This window comes from Mobula birostris, chromosome 7 (assembly GCF_030028105.1).
Source record: "Mobula birostris isolate sMobBir1 chromosome 7, sMobBir1.hap1, whole genome shotgun sequence".
NCBI lineage: Eukaryota > Metazoa > Chordata > Chondrichthyes > Myliobatiformes > Myliobatidae > Mobula > Mobula birostris.
This window is the reverse complement of record NC_092376.1, coordinates 26,111,019-26,127,758: the sequence shown is the minus strand read 5'-3', so window position 1 is coordinate 26,127,758 and position 16,740 is coordinate 26,111,019. Positions and strand designations below refer to the sequence as shown.

At 39.3% G+C, this 16,740-nt stretch overlaps 1 protein-coding gene across 1 annotated transcript; it reads right to left on the bottom strand.

Moving 5' to 3' along the window:
• Positions 1-280: 280 nt before the first annotated feature.
• On the bottom strand, positions 281-16,671 carry unc50 (unc-50 homolog (C. elegans)). Its single transcript, XM_072262763.1, has 6 exons — positions 16,551-16,671; positions 14,113-14,397; positions 11,576-11,696; positions 10,186-10,325; positions 5,015-5,116; positions 281-2,119 (listed from the first exon to the last, which is right to left on the bottom strand). Exons 2-6 carry the CDS (start codon positions 14,390-14,392, stop codon positions 1,983-1,985), a joined length of 780 nt encoding a protein of 259 aa, XP_072118864.1. The 5' UTR covers positions 14,393-14,397; positions 16,551-16,671; the 3' UTR covers positions 281-1,982.
• Positions 16,672-16,740: the final 69 nt, after the last annotated feature.

The following is a 16,740-nucleotide window of genomic DNA, read 5'->3' as shown; positions in this document are numbered from 1 at the left end:
AAAGTAGACATAATGATGTTCTAGGTAATCTGCTGGACTGGAGATCATTTCCAAATAAGAAGTTATTTGTGAGGTGTTCTTTGGTTAGATATAACATGCAGATTTGTGAATGGTGGGGTCTGTGTCTGCAATGAGTGATTCGAGCTGATTACTGGTTCGGTAACTCACTTAAAACAAAGACCCAAAAATTACCAGTTGTCACTTGTGGAAAAGGGCAATAAATGGATGCTAGTTTGGACCAGAGCCAAGAAGTTGATATAAATGACAAATGAGATGCATCATTTGAATAAGTAATACTTTATTAATCCCCAGTGGGAAAACCTTTTGTTACAGCAGCAACATTTTAAAACAGACTTGGCAGACTTACCTAGTAATAAGTGTTTAAATAAGGAGATTCAAATGCAGAGGCATGAAAACTCCATAGATTAACCATCACAAGAAAGAACCCTCATGCCAGGGGCTGGGTGAAAAAAGAATTAATTGTCTGGCTAATGAGATATCCTCTATTTCAGTGTTATAAATTGGAGAAGTGGTCTGAGTGAGTATTGGTACAGAAGGTACAGTAGAATTTATGTGTGAAGTTGTTGGCTTGGGGTCAACAGTTATGTTGTTTGTGCAGAGACAGTAAAGTGCAAGCTTCGTGAGTTTTCTAACCTATGAATGGTCAACAGTCACTATGTGTAATAGGGTATTAGGATACTTAAAATTGTCTTGGCAAAATCCTTGGAGAAAATTGTATTTATTTTCATTGTCCTTATCCAGAATCAGGATATTTGTGGGATTTATATGACTCAACCACTGAGGTGTACAGTAAATGTGGCGGAAGATGTCACGTTTGTCAAGTCATAAGTTAGCTCACAGGAACAAGATATATCTGTTCGAGTACAGAATGTTACAGAGTCACACAGCACAAAAGCAAGCAGTTTAACTCATTGAACATTCATTTACACTCATCCCACTTTATTCTCCCTACATTCCCATTAACTTTCCTCCACATTGTACACTTCACCCCCACAGTCTGGGGCAATTTAAAATCTGATTGTGAATTTCCTTGCCAATAAGAGAATAAGATGATTAAAAGCATACAAAATTTTGTAAAATAAGTGCAAAAACACACATTAACAAATTTCCTGTGTTCATGATCAATATAATTTCCAATGTCTACAGGTTTTAGTTATTAATTCCTACAAGATTCACAGAAGAAATCAGAAGCAAGACTTTGTTCACATTATTGTTTTATTTTTGTTATAAATGCAGAACTTGTATCTCCAAAAACAAAGACACACTGTTGTCATGGTATTATCTGACCAGCTGACTCTAATCACCCACAAAATATTAGCCAATTTATAATGAGTTGAGATGGGCTCAACAGTAAAAGAGTTCTCCTAGAGAGCTTGGGGATTCAATTAAATTTTGCTTAATCTGATACCAGTTTTAAATCAGCCAGAAAAGGGAGAAAGGTTGGAACAAAAATTAGGAAAAAGTGAATTTGAAATTTTAAAAAAATCTTTCCACCCTATCACCACTCTTTCTCGAGTTCAGCCTAACTGGCTCATTACATCTTCTTTCTAATCATTCATTAACCCAATTTGAGTATAAATATATTCAAAAACTTATCAGGCAAAGTGGGGAAATATACAAAAGAAATATTCATTTAAACTTCCCAATAAATGCTTTTCAGAAAAGCTGCTGGAACTAGTGCTGTTGAAGGAATGCTCTTCATTAAGAGGTTTGATAAATACAAAATACACAAACTAGTCTGATTGCTGGATTCAATATTCCACCATTCACGCTTGTAGAAAAAGATTTGCCACGATTCAAACATTTCAAAAGGACAAATCAGAAGTAAAATTGGATTTATTCCTGAAATCTGCTTAGTTATTTATCAGTATGTACAACACATTTACAAATTATACAAATGTCTAAGCTGTCTTATACACTGTCAACAAGCAACGTTCAGCAGGTACTTCATGAGTGGTGTTTTACTGCACTCTGTACTTGTAGAACCAGCACAGTCCTTTGGTGAAGTTCCATCCCAATCCCAGAGACAGCAGGAACAAAATGATGAGAAGAGCAAATGGGTACAGCAGGGCAACTGTATTCTTCAGAAAAGGCAACGCTGAAGGAAAAAAAATGTCATTTTTATTATTTTTTTAAGATCTCAGTCACTGGCATAGCCAGCACTTATTGCTGATCCCTAACTGTGTTTGTAATGTGTTGTTTGCCAAGGTATTTCAGAGGATACTTAAGGCTTTTAAACAGTGACCATTTTACAGGAGTGGAACCCGGGGTGATCTTCTGCTTCAGTAGCCTATCCACTTTAAAGTTCAACATGTCATATATTCAGAGATGCTCTTCTGCACACAACCGTTGTAAGATATGGTTATTTGAGTTACTTCACCTTCTTGAAAGTTTGAACCAATTTGGTCATTCTCCTCTGACTTCTCACTAACAAGGCGTTTTCACCTACAGAACTGCTGCTCACTGGATGCTTTTTGTTTTTCACGCCATTCTCTGTAAACTCCTGAGAGAGTTGTGCATGAAAATCCCAGGAGATCAGCAGTTTCTGAGATACCCAAACCACCCTGTCTGGCACCAACAATCATTCCATGGTCAAAGTCACTTAGATCACATTTCTTCCCCATTCTGTCTGAACAATAACTGAACCTCTTGACCATGTCCACATGATGTTTTGCATTGAGTTGCTGCCATATGACTGATTAATACAAATATCTAAGGAAAAGTGTACAGGTCTACCTAATAAAGTGGCCACTGAGCGTATAATCGATGAATCCGGAATCACATATAGGGTATACAAATGTCATTACTTTTAAGGAGATAGTTGAATTGGATGATGTTCTTATGATAGTTCAATTGTTTCATGGTGATTATTGATACTGACCTAAAAAGTCAGTATTAATTAAATTTAAATTCACAGCCACTGTATGAAGGTGACATTTGAACTCGGGCCTAGGTTGGATTATTAGTGTAGGCATCTGGCTCACTAGTCTGGGAATATGATTACTGTGCCAACGATGAACTAAGGGGAAATAAGCAGAAGGAAATTCAGACAGAGTCAGAGAAAGGGAGAATGCTCACATGTAGAATAGTAAAGTTGATTCACCTTTTCTTAGCTCAGTTAACATGTAACTGGGTAAACAAAAAATAAATGTTTGGCTCATGAAAACAAATCTAGTGATATCCCAGCGTATATGATGAATAAACTCTTCCCCAACTTCAAGCCAAGTACGGGTATTGATTATAAATGACGTTTCAATGACAAACTCTGCCATCTTCATCAGGGATGATGCTTGGGCATGTCTAGTCTGGTGGTATTTATACCACCCCCCGGCCCCCGTAGTCAGTTCCTTCTGATTGGTTAGTCCTCACCCAATCAAGCTTCTGCTCTTCTGTCTGGTTTACAGTTGAGTTCCAGTTCTTACTTAGAACGAGACCTTTGTCTTTGTTAAAAAAAAATTTCCTCTAGTTTTATTACAATGGCTTCCTTCACCAGGAGGTTCCAAAGGCCATTGGCGCGGTACAATAGTTTTGTGACTTCAAAGTCAATCCTATGGCCATTGCAAACGCAGTGTTCTGCTATCCTCAATTTCTCTGGGTAACCTAAATGGATACACCTCCTGTGCTCCTTCACACGGTTTTCCACTGTGCGTCCCATCTGTCCTTTATACAATGCTCTGCATTCACAGGAAAACTGTAAGTGTCAGCCAAATTGAGTCCCAGGTCACCTCTGACTCGCATAAGCTATGATTTCAAAGGTTCAATAGTTCATTTATTAAAGTATATAACCCAGAAATTCTTCAATCTGAAGAGTTGGATTTGAGCTTCCTTACGGGTTTGCGGATGGTATTAATCTGGTATTTCCTCAGGAACCTGACAAAAAAAACAGAAACCTAAAAACGAAGAGGAACATGTTGCTACCGCCTGTCCTCCCTGTATTTTCACTTTTTCTGGAAGGATGGCCAGGATCCTGAAGAAATACCAAATTAATACTATCCACAAACACATAAGAAAGTTTAAATCTGTTTATGCAGGTCAAAAGTGACCTGGGACTCGAGTCGGCCGGTGTTACAGGATTCCCTGTGAATGCGGAGCAGCATATATCGGCCAGATGGGACCCACAGTTGTAACCTGCATCAAGGAGCAGAGGATGTTTATCCGTTTGGGTTACCCAGGGAAATTGGCAATAGCAGAACACTGCATTCGCAATGGCCATAGGACTGACTTTGACATCACAAAACTATTGTATCGCGTCAATGGCCTTTGGCACAGGAAGCCAGTGAAATAAAACTAGAGGAAAAGAATTTTACCAAGACAAAGGTCTTGCTCTAAGTAAGAACGGGGATTATGATTGTAAGCAAGGTAGAAGAGCAGAAACCTGATTGGATGAGTACCAGGAGGGACAGACTACAAGGGTATAAATACCACCAGAATAAATATGCCCAAGGTTTATCCTTGATGAAGATGGCATTGAATCGCCTGTTATAATTGATATCTGTACCCAGTTTGAAGCCCGAGAAGAGTTTATGTTTGGCTCATATTAAATGGGGACAAATCACTTGAAATTACATTCATTGACCATTCTGTGGAATGTATGACACCATTGAACTTCCAATCTTAGCTGACGATGCAATTCATGAGCAGCAGGCAAGCAGTTTATCAGGGAGCAGCAAGGTGTGCAAGTTAAGTAGAGAGAGGGACAAGTGCAAGTGATTCAATTAATTAATCAAAAAAAAAATCTTAGTCCCCAAAATCAGTGGATAGGCATATTGCAAGGCTGAGCCAATAGACTAGGAAGAATGCAGATAAAGAATGGAGTTTTGGAACAATTATCCTGCAACTGAGAAATTTAAAATAAAACCAGCCAGTCTTTAGTGACTAGTGCTTGCTATATGCAGATGTTGGATTGTTTTTGAGAGCACAAAATAATTACATTTCAGAAAATTAGTTTCTTCTAAATGTCATGCAAAACAATGCACTTAAAACTGATGCTTACCACTGTATCCAAGAAAAGTAACGTAAATGTAATATCCAATGCCAACCAGCCAGAAGATATTTCCGACAAAGCAAGCAACAAGTCCATCTTTAATAATGATATCTGCAAAGAATTACATGAAGTATTTAAATATTTATCTACATTACCTGCATGTAAAATAAACTATTTGCATCACAATAGATTCCTTTAAAAGAGCTACGAAAAGATCTGAAAGCTGTAGCATCATTTGTTACTTAAATAATAGTTCTTAAACTATAATCCCCGGCCGCAAACCCACTGTGAACACTTTCCCCATTATACTTCTGTCTCTTATTCCTAGAAAACTAATGGAAACTGTTTAACATTGACTATCTTGTCTCCATCTTGAGTACTAGCATACAAAGGACATCTTCAGCGAGCGGTGTCTCAGCAAGGCAGCATCCATTATTAAGGATCTCCAGCACCCAGGGCATGCCCTTCTCTCTCTGTTACCATCAGGTAGGAGGTACAGAAGCCTGAAGGTACACACTCAGCGATTCAGGAACAGCTTCTTCCCCTGTGCCATTAGATTCCTAAATGGACATTGAATCTGTGAACACTACCTTACTTCGTTAATATGTACTATTTCTGCTTTTTTGCACAATTTTAGATCTATTCAATATATGTGTACTGTAATTGATTTATTATTATTTATTTTCTTCTATATTGCGCATTGCATTGAACTGCTGCTGCTAAGTTAACAAATTTCATGACACATGCTAGTGATAACATAGAAATCTTGCAGAACTTTTTCAAATCTTTTCTGCTCTGAAGTCCAATTTTCCAAACTAGCTTTGCTGCTAAAATCCTTAATTCCTGAACTAATTTAACAGGTAAGAATATAAGAAACAGGAAGCAGTCAGGAGAAGGAAGGGCAAGAAGCAGATGCTAGAGAGTACCCCAGTGGCTGTCCCTCTTAACAATACGTAACAATAAGTACTCCTGTTTGAGTACTGTTGGGGAAGATGGCCTACGTGGGGGAAGCAACAGTGATCGCGCCTCTGGCAAAGAGTCTGGCCCTGTGGCTCAGAAGGGTAGGGAAAGGAAGAGGATGGCAGCAGTGATAGGGGGCTCTATAGTTGGGGGGCCAGACAGGCGATTCTGTGGTGCAGGAAAGAAACATGGATGGTAGTTTGCCTCCCAGGTGCCAGGGTCCGGGATGTTTTTGATCGCATCCATGATATCCTGAAGTGGGAAGAAGAACAGCCAAAGGTCGTGGTACATATTGGTATCAACGACATAGGTAGGAAAAAGGAGGTGGTCCTGAAAGCAGACTACAGGGAGTGAGGAAGGAAGCTGAGAAACAGGACCTCAGAGGTAGTAATCTCGGGATTACTGCCTGTGCCACGGACAGTGAGTATAGGAATAGAATGAGGTGGAGCATAAATGCATGGCTGAGGGATTGGAGCAGGGGGCAGGGATTCAGAGCTCCCAGCCCTGAAGGACACCTACAGCTTATGCTGCCTAAGGAAAACTACAAACATCTGTAAGGACAATACACACCCATGCAATCATCTGTTTGAACTTCTTCCGTCTGGCAGATGTTATAAGGTTTTCTATGCCCGCACTTCCAGACTGAAAAATAGCTTTTTCCCCCAGAGCTATAATTGCTCGGAACCAATCGATCAAGCATCATCCATAAATCTGTTATATTGCTATTTTAATACTGGTTTTATGGCTGTCATGCACCTGAGTTGTGCTTTTGTACTGCTGGACATGGCTTGTACTGGCTGGTTACTTGATTTTATTTATTGTTTATTTATTTTATTTGTTGTTTTATAGCATTGAGTATGAGAGTTGCAAACTCATTTTCACTGTATTGGTGCATGCCAAATTGTACCATGCAATGACAATAAAGATATTTCATTTCAGATTTCTGGATCATTGGGACCTCTTCTGGGCCAGGTGCACAAAAAGGATGGGTTGCACTTGAATCTGAGGGGAACCAATATCCCGGCAGGGAGGTTTACAAAGGCTATTGGGGAGGGTTTAAACTAGAATTGCTGGGGGTAGGAACCAAACTGAAGTGACGGAGGAAAGGTACGTTGGCTCACAAAGAGAGTAAGCTTGGAGACAGTGCAAAAGGGAGGATAGACAGGTGATAGAGAAGGGACGCACTCAGACCGATGGTTTGAGATGTGTCTATTTTAATGCGAGGAGTATTATGAATAAAGTGGATGAGCTTAGAGCGTGGATCAGCACTTGGAGCTATGATGTTGTGGCCATTACAGAGATTTGGATGGTGCAGGGGCAGGAATGGTTACTTCAAGTGCCAGGCTTTAGATGTTTCAGAAAGAACAGGGAGGGAGGCAAAAGAGGTGGGGGCGTGGCACTGTTGATCAGAGATAGTGTCACGGCTGCAGAAAAGGAGGAAGTCATGGAGGGGTTGTGTACGGAGTCTCTGTGGGTGGAAGTTAGGAATAGGAAGGGGTCAATAACTCTACTGGGTGCTTTTTATAGACGACCCAATAGGGAGTAATAGTAACAGGGTTGATATGGTGGGAGATTTTAATTTCCCAAATATTGATTGTCATCTCCCTAGAGTGAGGGGTTTAGATAGGGTGGAGTTTGTTAGGTGTGTTCAGTAAGGTTTCTTGACACAATATGTAGATAACCCTACAAGAGGAGAGGTATTGATTTGGTATTGGGAAATGAACCTGGACAGGTGTCAGATCTCTCAGTGGGAGAGTATTTTGGAGATCACAATTCTACTCCTTTGCCATAGCACTGGAGAAGGACAGGAACAGACAAGTTAGGGAAACGTTTAATTGGAGTAAGGGGAAATATGAGGCTAACAGGCGGGAACTTGGAATCTTAGGGAACAGATGTTCTCAGGGAAACTTTCGGAAGAAATGTGGCAAATCTTCAGGGGATACTTGCGTGGGGTTCTGCGTAGGTACGCTCCAATGAGACAGGGAAAGGATGGTAGGGTACAGGAACCGTGGTGTACAAAGGCTGTTGTAAATCTAGTCAAGAAGAAGAGCTTACAACAGGTTCAAAAAACTAGGTAATGATAGAGATCTAGAAGATTATAAAGCTGGCAGGAAGGAGCTTAAGAATGAAATTAGGACAGCCAGAAGGGACCATGAGAAGGCCTTGGTGGACAGGATTAAGGAAAACCCTAAGACGTTCTACAAGTATGTGAAAAGCAAGAGGAACTGGCTTGCCCACAGAAGGCAAAGAGTGGTTGTAGACAGGTCATATTCTGCATGGAGGCCAGTCACCAGCAGTGTGCCTCAGGGATCTGTTCTGGTACCCCTACTCTTCGTGATTTTTATAAATGACCTGGATGAGGAAGTAGAGGGATGGGTTAGTAAATTTTGCTGATGATACAAAGATTGAGGGTGTTGTGGATAGTGTGAAGGGCTGTCAGAGGTTAGAGTGGGACATTGATAGGATGCAAATCTGGGCTAAGAAGTGGCAGATGGAGTTCAACGCAGATAAGTGTGAGGTGGTTCATTTTGGTAGGTCAAATATGATGGCAGAATACAACACTAATGGCAAGACTCTTGACAGTATGGAGGATCAGAAGGATCCTGGGGTCTGTGTCCATAGGACACTCAAAGCTGCTGCGCAAATTGACTCTGTGGTTAAGAAGGCATATGGAGCATTGGCCTTCATCAATCGTGGGATTGAGTTTAAGAGCCGAGAGGTAATGTTGCAGCTATATAGGACCCTGGTCAGACCCCACTTGGAGCACTGTGCTCAGTTCTGATTGCCTCACTACAGGAAGGACGTGGAAACCATAGAAAGGGTGCAGAGGATATTTACAAGGATGTTGCCTGGATTGGGGAGCATGCCTTATGAGAATAGGCTGAGTGAACTCGGCATTTTTTCCTTGGGAGAGACGGAGGATGAGAGGTGACCTGATAGAGGTGTACAAGATAATCAGAGGCATTGATCGTGTGGACAGTCAGAGGCTTTTTCCCAGGCCTGAAATGGCTAGCACGAGAGGACATAGTTTTAAGGTGCTTGGAGGCAGGTACAGAGAAGATGTCAGGGGTAAGTTTTTTTATGCAGAGAGTGGTGAGTGCGTGGAATGGGCTGCTGGCAGCGGTGGAGGAGGTGGATACGATAGGGTCTTTTAAGAGACTCCTGAATGGATACATGGAGCTTAGAAAAAGAGGGCTATGGGTAAGCCTAGGTAGTTCTAAGGTAGGGACATGTTCGGTACAGCTTTGTGGGCCGAAGGGCCTGTATTGTGCTGTAGGTTTTCTATGTTTCTATGAAGAGGAGATGATCATTCTGCCCACTGTTCTTTACCCACCATTCAAAAAGATCATGGCTGAACTTTAACTTCAGAGCCACTTTCCAATATAAAGGCTTTTATATACTACATTATTTTACTTATTTATTTAGCAATACAGCAAGTAGTAGACCCTTCAAGCCACACTGCTCCAGCAACCCACGGCAAACCCAATTAACCCTAACCTAATCACAGGACAATTTACAATCACCAATTAACCTATTTGGTGTGTCTTTGGACCATGGGATGAAACATGAGGACCTGGACAAAACCCACGCATTCCATGAGAAGGATGTACTAAACTGTTTCCTTTAAGCATGATTTTTCATTCATAAATTTGTCTGACAGTCTATTCAGATTATTATTGTCCCTGTTATCACTGTTTGAATAATAGATTCTAACACCTCCCTACCACTTAAATCACGTTAACTGGTCAGTAGTTCCCTGATTTTTCTGTATTTACATTTGGTACTTTTGAATGTGTGAAAACTGTTCCAAGCTGATAATTTGTACATCTATTAATTTTATCAACCTTGGGAGGATGGTCATCAGATATATAGAAAATCTTTCATTTCTTCTTCCAGATTGAATTTATTCATTTCCCACTCTGTAAAACCTCCACTGTCTGCCTCTGACTGATCTGAAACCTGTGGCACAGCTTGTTCCAAGAAATGAGCAGCAGAAGAGATTTGTGAACAGCTTCTGTTGCCTATCATTACAAGTTGATGTTCGCACCATTAACACCATCGCTAATTACGCTTGTTTAGTGTTAATCTCAAAAATTGTTTCTCCTCCTCCAACTCTAATATTTAGTGTTTTCTTAATATATAGATAAAATTTATTCTGGAACAACTTTGAAGTATTTTGTAATGCTTGCGAAAAAAAGGTTCTTTGACAAAGGACTTACGGTTAATGAAGAACAATTGAAAAAAATGCAATATGACAAGGAGAGGATAGAAAGCATTTAGATGAATGTCAAAGGCATAGCCCCATTCCACATCATAGCCTTTACTCTGAGGCTTCATCAAATATCTGTTGGTGATAAACCTAGAAACAAAATATAACACTCTTTACATTGACAGCAACTTGGGGGCATTATAAACATTTTTATATACAGATAGTTCCAACAGTTGTCTAAGGTAAACAAAGTGGGTAAAAGCAAGGACAGTTTATAGCTATGTTCCAAGGGGGCATAAAGATAATGGCTGAAATTCTAATGATCTGGTATCGTCAGTAGCATGAGGAAGAACAATAAACGGGAGTTAAATAAATGCTGGAGTATGGATCAATGTATACACAACAAGGTCAATTAGGGATTCTTCATCTGAGACGGCAATGCACTGATGATTAAGGAACCAATGGCAGTTGGTATGGTGATGGATGTGTGAGATAAACACATTGTGAGGGGGAGAATATTTCAGGTACTTTTGGGCACAAGACTTTTCAAATGAGGAAAGATAGCAACAAGAGAAGGTTCACTTCAGAAGGAAATCAACAAATTAGCACAATGCACATGCAAATACAATTAAGTGTCCAGGAGATCTAGAACGGAACTTAGAAAAACAGATGGGAAAAAAAAACTTGTGGCGCATGTTGGAACCAACAACATAAAAACAGTTAAATTAGGGACTTCTATGAGAATATTAATATTTCGGGGGCTACTCAAGATGTGTAATTGAATAAGGGATGATCAACTCAGGACAGTAAAGGCAGGGTTGAAAGGCTGGTCGGCAGAATGGTGACCTGGGAAAACTCCACACAGTCTAGGCACTGAATTTTAGATTCAAGGTTAAGATATATCAATCTAATGTCTACCACATTTACCAAGATGAGGACAAACCTTAATCTCAAAACACTGTGTATTGCAGACTAATATTCAAAAAGGAAATCTCATCTCATTGTCATTTAAGATTCATTAATTTAAATGAGTTGTTAATTTGCATTCTGTAATATATTATTTATTCTACACTATTTTGTCACAGTCTCCAAGTTCAAACAGTAACAACTTTGATTTTTTTTATCTTGCAAATATACAATATTTCCTTACAAAGAACGCTAGTTTGTGCAAAATTTCTGCAAAGGCCTAAGTTTTCATTTTCAAGCAAATTCAAAGAACAAAATACCGATGTTATTTAAATTAAATTATTTTACATTTAGTATTTAGGTTACAAGGCATTCAGCTAAGCTATAAAGCCCTGTTGATAGGTATGCAGATAAACAGGCAAAAGCACAGTTAAATTTGGTTCTCACACACCCAAAGCTAGAAAGAACTAACATCAACTGTTTTAAAAACTCACCACATTAATGTTGCAATCAGTAGTCCAACTCCAATGCAGTCAATGAATACAACCCACAGTAAAAGCTTTATTGTTTCAAAAAATCCCATTCCTAATACAAATCCAAAACCAATGGTAGAAGCTGCGAAGAAAAATTAACCCCATGTTGAATTCTACCAGATTGTCACCATAATGCATTATTTTCACTTAATCAAGCTACTCAGTTGCAAATGACAATTTTAAAATGGTGTGAAGTTCCAAAAATGAACCAAAACAGTCATATGGTTTTATAAATACACTTACAGCTGTCCTTCCATCTTTTATAGTCTGTAGCACATTCGCTCTGTGTTTGATCAATAGTTTATCAATGCTTTTTATAGATTCCGCTCTGTTCAGCATTTTTATCCCTTGAAAGGACTATCTTTAATTCTGAATCTCTTCCAGCATTCTCCATCTCATTCCCAGTTCAGCACCATTCTACATAACCAAGCCTGTTCAACTTTAAATCTTTCATGCATTCATTTGCACGTCCTTTTTAATTACCACTCTGAATCTAAGCCAATCATTTCTTTCACTTTACTTTTTATTAAATACTTATATTTTTTAAAAACTCCTTGATCTATGTTCTCTTATAATCCCTCCCATATCTCATCACTCTCATATCCAGGTCCTCAACCATGCTAAAGTACAGGACAATCAAGGAGTACTGCATAGTTGGATCCTATACCTATACTTTAGCATAAGGAGCTGAACCTGATGCCTTTCCGGGTTTGGCTCCCTACTTATTTTGCTGAGTTTTCTCTGAATAACTTGTTGATGCATTTACTATTTCAGGAGATTTCTACTGTTACTAACCTCTTATCGGTGTAACCACTGGACTAGATGCTGCCAACCTGCCTCCTATCCAACTCATCTTATGTAGGGCAATCTGCCAGTAGAATATCTATCAGCACCCTCCTGCACACCTGCTCTTCAACATCCATTCACTTCACTGGGTTATTCTAAGACCAAGTGGCATTCTTGGTCTTAGAATAATCCAAACGACAATTGTACTTTTTCCCATAGATGTTGCCCGGCCTGCTGACTTCCTCCAGCATCTTGCGTGTGTTGCTTATTTTCAGCCCTTTTTTTTTTAAAATCAAGAGAAAGAAAATAATTTATAGGCCTACGAGAAATGAAAAGAATGAAAATGATATAACTACTCTTATAATGACTAGCATAATGGCCTCCTTTAATGCCACAAATATCCTGAGTCTTGATACCAAATCAAACATGTCAGTCTATCCCTGTTCCACTCTCTCATCCTTTAACTATCTCAACTTGTTGCATAGCTCTTGCTTCTTACTTAAAATTCTCAATTTTTAAAATCACTAAAGTACAACCATTACACTTTCAATGCTCTCCTCCACAAACCGCATCATTGAGTGACTTCACATCCATGACTTCAATGCCTTCCTATCCTCCCTTAATCTCTTCTTCCATGTAAATTCACTCAACCACATCCAGTTGCCCCATTCACCATGTCATCTACAAGACTTGTTCCTGAAGCCTCAGTCCCAAATACAATAATCTCTTTGTATTATTGTCCATTCATATTCCCTTTTGAATCCTCTGCTCATCTGTTCATCGGTTGATTATTTGGCACTATCTAGTACCCAATCCATATGCTCAGCTAATTCTATTTCATTACACTGAATGTGGTTTTTAAATAAAGGGTACATACTTTAACAGCTAACTCATTATGGAAATCAAATACTTGCCATTACATAATACAATGACCCCAAATCAGTAAAAATAAGGTGCCTACTATTTAAGATGTTTCTTCCATAGTCATAATCTAATATTAGGTTCTAATGCCACAGAAGGATTATGTCATAATTCTACAGCAACAATACCAGGGGAAAAGCAATATAGTTCTGATTAAACTTGGAAAATCATCATGAAATTTACTTCAACAGAGAATCTCAAGGTGAACTAACAATATTAAAGGTTAATTGAAGACAAATAGTAAAAATTAAACATTCAGTGGCCTAATAACAAGAAGGTACAATTTTAGGATTAATAAAATCATAATAGGAGTAATTAGAAGAATATTCTCACAGAGGAACCCCAAGTGGCAATTATACATCTAAGAGAGTCAGATATTGAGAAAAATAAGGAAATTAAGTGGGTATTGGAGCTAGATTGGGAGAGTTGTCCTAATTAGTACTGAAATTTCTATGATTCTGAGATCATAAAATTTACAAGAAATTAAGTATAATGCATTCTCTAGATAAGTAAATTGCTAGATCTTCTTATCTTCATTCTTAGTGCAAAATACAAACTTTAAAACGCAAAGTCTGGGATAGATATTTGCTGTTCCGAGGCCGAGTTGCCCAGCATGGATGGAAAGCATGCCGGATTCTAACCTCGCCTCGAAGTCCGGTGCAGATGCCACAACACCACCAATCGGTATTGGAATCGATATATCCTTGTGTAACTATGCAGTTGTACACTTTATATCATCAAATAATTGGGCTTCTTAAAATGGAAACTCTTTTTTGCAAAAGGATACTTACCACACAACCAGATACTAAGCAAAACTAGGAAGGCTGGGTCATCTCTGGCCCACTGGTCTTTGGTCTGTTTTCTGTAATGAAAGTTTCTGTATACCATCTGTGGGGAGGTAAATAGGTACAACATCTGCCACATAGCAAATTCAAAATCCATTTGTTTAACGCGAAAAAGGCGCCTGAGGTACTTGTATCGCTTGGCTCCAGCTGTATGTCGTGCAGATTCCCGAGAATTTAGGGCACCATTCCCCTGACTGCTGGGACTATATGTTGTTGTTGGTAACATTTTTGCTGCCAATGGAAAAAAAGGATTGGATCAAGATGTTATGAAAAAATAAATTCCATTTTTAATAACTGTCACTTTAATGAACAGAACTAAACTGTAAACACTTATGTGCATACTTATTTTATTGGGGGGGAGGGCAGCTGCATAGCAAGATTAAACCAGCAGACTCTAATTCAGGCAGTGATGACAGAATTTCAAGCAAGTTAAATACAAATTAGTTAACATTTTAATGTGGTGACACCAGAAAGTAGTCACTAAATCAGTTGCATAACATTTATACAGTATATTCACACAGATCTTCACAGAACAACCTCATTTTCTTGTTTGGGCTGCTGAAAAATGATCTTGTAAAATATCCTCTAAAGATGAAGTGAGAATATTACTTTATACTGAATCCAATTTACCAGCCTCCAAAATTAATGCACTTCAAGGCCTACTTTGAAAGATTAAAAATCATTTACAAACACTGCAATTACAGAATACAAAATTAAAAACTGGAAAAACGTAGTGATGACATAGTATGGAATGAGAAAAACAATTAACAGATTAGAGCTTTTCATTACAATTCACTGGCTTAAACGTTAATTCTATTTCTCTCTAAATGCTGTGTTTGTAATTGATTTTCAGCACCCTCTGTATATAGCTGTTGTGTACATAGTTATTAATGTATAGTCCATTTCCATAAGTTTACCAATACTACTAAAGTTCAGAAGTAAAAAGGGGCTTCTCAAATTTACCTTTAGGAGACAAGTTATCTTCAAAAACAAACACATCAATAAGTTTATATATATATATATATATAGTCCAACAAGCTCCAGATTTGTCTGGTAATATTTCCAGAGCATATCATTGCTCCCTCACTGAATGATGCCAGCAAAGTACTTGGTTAGTGCAATCCTTGTGAATATATATTATAGAATTTTTAAAGCACCCAAATGGCATTCCAGTCACTAGCTGTTCAACAGCAGTTTTGGTTCTAACTCTCTACTGGAAAATTCAATAGCATTTTAAGTTCAAAGCCATTGCACATTTCTGTACAAGAAAAGGTGTTTTCAAGAACCAAAGCTGAGCTGGATCTTTTGAAGCCAATGGTCCAGGTTGGCAAGCAAAAGCAGTGAATGGCAAGAGGTCTGCTGTCTGACTGCTGATATCATAGGAACTGCTGCCTGCCAAAAATATTATGATCATATGAGGGAAGGTCATAACAGAATGTCTAAGGAGGAAGTGGGGCCAAATGTTCCTTAATAATTCTATCAATTTGATCTAATTCACTCTGGAAAGCTCCAAAGGAGAAAAGCTAACCCATCCTTTGTATGACCAGTAGAAGAGCTGCCTAGATACATATACAGAGTTCATTTTGCTCTCAAGGTAAAGCATTTTAAATCCATAAAACTGGTAATAAATCATTAGTGAAACCGAATTTTCAAGACAGTCAGTGCTATTTACTGTTGAATTCATAATGTTCAACTAATTTTTAAAATATCAAAAATATTAGCCAGCAAAGCACTCAACAAATGTTAGATTAAATGTCACATTTTATTGCCTCCCCTACCACCATTAATTTAGGCCGATTCTTCAGCAACCAAGTTCCATTTGACAGCAAAGTGACGACACAACTGACCCCCTCACACACCGAAACACTTCAGATACACCGATGTCATCAGTAGGCGACACTGGCCAACTTCGTCTGACAATGACACTCATTCTGATGATACCCGCGTGATGAAGCCTAAGGAAGTATATTTGGCACACTGAGGTAATGCAGGCTTTTAGTAAAAGAGTGTAGTCAATCTCATTTCCCGTCCACCTCCATATAGATCTGCAAATTAGTTCCTATAAACTGTCTATTCAATTGTTTTGAAGGTACTGATCGGTATGATTTTCACCAACCATCCGAAAGGACTGGCCCTGTTCCCAGATCCAAGGCCACCAGCACTCCACGTTAGATCCAGCTCAGCCTCGGTGACAGACACAGATCTTCACCAAGCACTGCCTGTCACCACCCGGCCCTGGCGAGGAGTAATCGCAGCCTTCCCCTCTGCTCAGCGGAGGCCAGCAACCCGATGAGCTGGCGGCGATGATGCAAACTGCTCCCCCCTCCTCGCCCGCCCTTTGTCAATCACCCCGCTCCCCCCGTCATTCGTCATTATCATCTTACCTCAGGGGGCTGCTAACCCCACCTGGTCAAATCCCGAAACGGACCCACATTAAGCCACAAACTTCCGCGCACTTCACTCTCACTCGTCGCTTCCCCTCCAACCGGATGGCAAAACACGAGCGAGCGGCGGCGCAGACGTCTGACGCGCGCGGGGAGTTGCGGGTGATGTAGTGCAATGTTCCTTGACATA